The 5,953-nt window shown below is 42.4% G+C and overlaps 1 protein-coding gene across 1 annotated transcript; it reads left to right on the top strand.

Annotated features, from left to right (window-relative positions):
- Positions 1 to 341: 341 nt before the first annotated feature.
- On the top strand, positions 342 to 4,171 carry LOC103721668 (phosphatidylinositol 4-kinase gamma 8-like). Its single transcript, XM_026810242.2, has 2 exons — positions 342 to 636; positions 2,133 to 4,171. The coding sequence occupies exon 2, from the start codon at positions 2,215 to 2,217 to the stop codon at positions 3,877 to 3,879; it is 1,665 nt and encodes a 554-aa protein (XP_026666043.2). The 5' UTR covers positions 342 to 636; positions 2,133 to 2,214; the 3' UTR covers positions 3,880 to 4,171.
- The last annotated feature ends 1,782 nt before the right edge of the window (positions 4,172 to 5,953 follow it).

Raw genomic sequence — 5,953 nt, 5'->3', positions numbered from 1 at the left:
AATTTTTAACATAAATTTTCTTTCTCTTTTGTAGCAAATTTGTCTATATTTTATCCATAGAGATCGGACCATAGTTGGTTAACCACTTTTCTCGGTCAGGAGAACCATGCGATAATCTCTCCCTTCACACCCATAATAACCGCAAATAACGAACAAGAGTTGACTAAGGAAGATTAAATTAAAATATCCTCAAAAGGCCAAAAAATAAAAAAAATTAAAAGACATTATGTCTTAATTATGTCATTTTTCCAATAATAGGCTTGGGAGTCTTATCTTGGCTGAGAGGTGCAGGAGTCGGGTGGTATCCAACCCCTTGGACGTTATATGGAAAGGGGGTTGGAGGAAACAAGGAGGCATAGAGAGGAGATAGAGGAGAGAGAGGAGAGAGAGGAGAGAGGAGGAACGAGGTGGGGAAGGGTTATCGATATTGGATCGAGGGCCCTGGTAGAGGAGGGGGTGGGGTGGAAGACAGTACATCTCTCGCTCCCTTTGCTTTGCTATCTCTCGCTCGCTTCCTTTCCTGAGGAATGCCAAGCCTTTCCTTCACCAACATTGACAGCTTCTCTCGGGGTTGCTGCTCTCATCCTTTAGAACTTAGATAAAGTAGAAGCAAGAAATATTTCAACATCATACAAAGTACTCTCTCTCTCTCTCTCTCCCTCTCTCTCTTTCTTGCTGAAAGTGAATCTAGTTATTGATATAGACCAACCAATCAAATTATTTCAATGAGGATATGCTATGATAATGACCTTTCTACTTATCGTTCTCTTTTGTTGTTATTAATTAGTTAGTGATGATCTCTTTTCGGTTTTGGCACAACAAACAACATAAGCTTGTAAAATTTTCTTGTGTTAACTAGTTTGCTCGTCTAATTAGTTTTCCCTAATTTTGTTAAACAACCAAGGGCTCGTACTAAGAGTGTAGATCAACCAATATGCTTATAGACTAGTTGATTGTCTAACACATTGTTGTATATGCCATTTTACATAGGAGGGGTTAGTGTAGCCAGACATGTATAGTTTATTGTATAGTCCATTAGTTGCCATAATTTATTATCAAATAGTAGTTTGATGAACCACAAGCCTTAGATTTTTTTCCAATTATTAAACATTAAAATTTTTAAAATTTAATATATTAGATTCCAGCAGTCTAGAATGCCACGCTAATCATGAAGCAGCCAATAAAGTAAAAAAGTAAAATTCCTAAAAAATAGAAAATATACTTGCCAATTAAATGAGTTTTGTTGACCTTATGTGCTCTGAAGTAGCTTGAATAGAAAATTTTATGCCTTAAAAAACTTTAATAGAACAAAAAGGCTTTGGCTTTCTTCAAACTTTTATTCCAATTTCCTATTCTATAAGTATTGGCCTAAATATTGTAAATATTATGTTTAATAAAAATTTATAATATCTTCTGAAATTTTGAGGTTAAAAGTTTTTACTGTCACGTCACTATTTTATTAATTAATTTCAAATAGTCTATTTATGAAAATTAATGTTTACTTTATAAATATTATATGTATATTATTGTATAATTTAATAAGCTAAGTTTTATTATATTAACTTTATAATGATCAGAAACGATAATTGATATTCGATAACCTGCATGTGAGTTAAAAAGAAAAGCACAATATGCAATGATCCATAAAAAGATCACCTATTTAAGGGAAAACTGGAAAATCGTGTCTAGATCTATTAAGCTTTTCTACTTGGACTATTTTCAATGTTCATTTATTATCGTCTTTAGACTCTTTACTGAGACTTGTAACAATGCTAGTTTTACAAAGTTTATTATATATGTGCACTCTATGGAGCCACAGGGGTTTCATTTCATTGCAATTAGAAATCATTTGCTGACATAAATTACAACCTTAATCTATAAGAATATATCATATTAGTTACACTTAGCAAACTAATTTAGTTTTTCATCTCACTTCTCCACTTATATTGCCTCATTCTTTAGTTGGATTGCTGCTATAAATTAAGGTATTAATAAGCATGAAATAGCTATGCCAGTGGACCTACCCTCCAATTCCATCCAGTAAATCCGTAAAATTTTTACATCTCCCTTTCTCGCTAATCAACTCAAAATACGTTCTCGTCTCAGCCATTTCCTTCTATTGGCCCTTGCAGATTGCCAATGCAAATGATGCCTCCATAGGAATTTTGCAACCGAAGTTACACTAACAGTCCCAGCCCGTAAGGTAACTCATGCATGCCTACCAACCCCTGCCACCAATTCAGACCATCTCCAATGGCCGTCGCCGTCGACCACTGCCACGGTTTCAAGCCCCCCATCTGGAACCGCCGCTGCCGCCTCCGCTCCTTCCCCCACCCCGACGCCGCCCTCCTCGACCCCGACCCCCCCTACTCCGCCCTCCCCATCATGCCATCCCCTAACTTCCCCCGTAGCGTCTCCACCCCCTGCCTCTCCTCCGCCACCGCCCCCGCCAGCCCCGACGAGCCACCCGACCACATTGCCCGCATCGAGATCGTCGGCGGCCGCCGCGCCTGCGGCGTCCGCGCCCTCGTGGTTGAGGTGGCCATCGCCATGGCCTCCGGAACCCAGCCGGTCCCCGTCACCAACGGCCTCAGCGGGGCCTACTACCTCCGCAACCGCTCCGGCGAGAGCTTCGTCATTGTCAAGCCTATCGACGACGAGCCACTGCCCATCGGCATCCTCGGCCGGCCCGGGTCGCGCCACTCGGTGCGCGCCAGCGAGACCGGGGTGCGCGAGGTGGCTGCCTACCTCCTCGACCACGGCAGCTTCTCCGGCGTCCCTCCCACCGCCCTCATCAAGATATCCCATCCTGCGTTCGCCTCCGGCACCAACTCACAGGCGGCGAGACAGACGGCGTCCATCCAGCGGTTCGTGCCCCACGACTTCGACGCCGGCGAGCTCGGGCCGTCGCGGTTCTCCGTGTCGTCGGTGCACCGGATCGGCATCCTCGACATCAGACTCCTCAACATCGACCGCCATGCCGGGAATATCCTCGTCAAGAAAAGGCCGACCGGCAGCCACGGATGCCACGACAGCTATGACAGTTACAGCAACGACTCGGTGACAGAGCTGGTGCCCATCGACCATGGGCTCTGCCTGCCGGAAATCCTCGACGACCCCTACTTCGAGTGGCTCCACTGGCCGCAGGCCGCCGTGCCATTCTCCGAGCACGAAGCTGAGTACGTATCAGCACTGGACCCGTTCCGCGACGCCGAGCTCCTCCGGGCGGAGCTGCCATCCCTGAGAGAGTCGGCCATAAGAATCCTGGTTCTCTGCAGCATCTTCTTGAAACGAGCACTTGCTGCTGGTCTTTGCCTGGCCGACATCGGAGACATGATGACCCGCGAGTTCTCCGGCCTCGAAGAAGGGCCGAGCATGCTTGAGACACTCTGCAAGCAGGCCGAGGATTCCATGAACAGCACCACACTGTCATCTGACGACGAGGAAGTAGTACTCGAAGGCAATGAGTCCAAACAATTCCAATTCGAAATGGAAAGCGATGACAGAGGGTTCTCGGAGAGCAGCGAGGTGCTGGACATTCCTCTCCTGCTCCAGAGCAAGACACCGAAGGATCCGACGGCGAATGCAGATACTAATCGGAAGGTTTTGGTCCCTTTGCATGAAGATGAGGGGGACGAGGAGGGTGATGGCGGCACCAAGTTGGGAGGCATTGCAAAGAGTGTAAGCTTCTCAGCAGCAGGTTTTAGTTGCGAGGGGGTTGGGGGCTTGGGGGCTAAGAGCATTACTTTCGAGGGGTTGAGTGAGGAGGAATGGGGGCGGTTTTTGGAGAGGTTTGAGCAGCTGCTGCCTGATGCTTTTGAGGCTAGGAAGAGCATGGGGTTGAAGCAGCAAAGACTGGGGACCTCATGCAAGTTTTGAGACACAGGGGAGAGGGGCAGAAGGATGGCTGAAGCCAGTAGATTGTAGGAGCTTTTATGCTTATTGGATGAGGGCCGTAGCAAAATTGTACGTACGTTAGCTCGTGTACCATAAGGTCATTTGATGTAGGAACTCCACATACCACATCGGTGTGGGCCACCGGCTTGAACATACCTTGGTAGGTCATTTGATGGTTTCTCATGAGGATGTAAACTTAATCACCAAAAGCTTACTTTGTATTTGGTAGAAAAAAAAACTCTTGGCAAAAAAGAAAACTTTTGGACTATTTTCCGTGTCCGCCGATTGGCATGATTATTTGATCCTCATTCTCTGAACATCCTTGCAAAACCATGTGTATATAAGTATGTACAATATATTGGAATTATTTTGCTTAAAACTGCTATATTTTTATTTTATAAAAATATTATAAAAGAATAAGCTACTAGGATAAAATCAAAAGATTGAAAAAGCTTGCTTAGATTGATACGTGTGATATACACTGTCCTAAGAATGTGATTCACCCCGCACGTATAGGTCAGCGACGATCTCGTCCCCAAAGTATAACAACTCCACTCAACCCGATCCTCCTCTAATGAGTATAATCGCTGGAGAGGTTTGATCCAACCGACTCCTTCAGATGCCTAGATGAAAAAGAAAATTTGAAAGAGGCTTGGAAGAAGAGAAAAGAGAAAAAAAGAAATAAATTATCTGTCTCATCTCAAAAAGCTAAGAAGTAGTAATGTGAATTGAGTAATCCAACACACTGGACCCTGAGCCTATTTATAAACTATCCAGTGACCAATACAGTGTGGTGTTTCCGAAGTACACGATATTTCGAAAACATCGCATCTTTATAGAAGTCAGAACCAACATTTTTTTCCAAAGAGTCGCAATTCTTCTGAAAGAAGTGCCTCAAGAGAAGGATAATTATTTTAAAATTTTTAAATTATATAAAATTTAGGAGATAAGACCAGTTTATTTTTTATTTATTTTAAATTTAAATCTTTTTTCTAAGTTAAAACTCCAATATGATATTATGGAGCAACGTATGATATGTAAGTCTGTATTTTAGAGCAAAACTATGTGTATATAAGTCTGTATGATATTTTAGAGCAATGTATTTTAATTTGGAAAGTAGAATAATTTCTTCTCCTTCTCCTCCTCCTCATCCTCTTTGCGTATATATAAACACTCGCAAGCCGGATATGGAGCCTGATAGTTGCATCCATTGTTGAGTTTGAAATGGATGAACTTCCGGTTCCAATCTTTTTCAATGAACATGACTAATCCATACAATAAATGCACCACCTAAGAATTGAACCTAAAATATTTGCTAAGCAAAGAGATACCACTATTGAGACAAGTACTTGTTAATGTTCTGGTTCAAATCTTGGAAGGTATTTCCCAAGAATTTCCATGCTTAATCCTCTTAAGTTTGGACAACCCTTAAGTGCCTAAAATGTGCACCTGAGTTCGCTTGTCCAGTACTTGTAAGTTGCAATATAATTCTTTTGACTCTCATACACTACAAGAAATTAGGCGGTCTGAGTTAGTATGGGCACTCCATGTATGTGGACTTCCCTTCAGTTGTCTATCCAACTTAACACTATTCTACCAACCGAAATTTTGTACTAAAATATATAAAATCGAAAAAAAAAACTGGTCAAACTAAAGTCCAAGCATTAATGCAGCTGATCTCCTAGCCTTCTCTTATGGAAAAACAAGTAGTCTGGTGATATAATGTCTCGAGGAAACTCCCTTCTACTGCTCTACACTTGACGATATTCTCTCTAGACCCTATCTTTGTCTTGATTTGGCTACGAGCTGGCCTTTTCTTTATATATTTTGAAAGATGTATTCCTTTTATCTTACTGGAGGTTGATTAATTGAAGATGTCTGTTCACTTATGAACGTAGGAAAACTTGTTTGCGTTTTCCCCCATCTTGAACTACGCACCATTTTTGAAAGGATACTGGCCTAAACGTCATCCTTCATTATTTATTTTTAACTCGTTTCAAATATCCAGAATCATTCGGCATAATAGATTGAAGTAAACATCAAAATATTCTCCTGA

This window comes from Phoenix dactylifera, chromosome 13 (assembly GCF_009389715.1).
Source record: "Phoenix dactylifera cultivar Barhee BC4 chromosome 13, palm_55x_up_171113_PBpolish2nd_filt_p, whole genome shotgun sequence".
Taxonomy (NCBI): domain Eukaryota; kingdom Viridiplantae; phylum Streptophyta; class Magnoliopsida; order Arecales; family Arecaceae; genus Phoenix; species Phoenix dactylifera.
This window is presented reverse-complemented; position numbering and strand designations above follow the sequence as displayed.

Excerpts from the sequence above, each read along its gene's own strand:
- LOC103721668 (XM_026810242.2), top strand. The coding sequence starts at position 2,215 with ATGCCTACCAACCCCTGCCACCAATTCAGACCATCTCCAATGGCCGTC.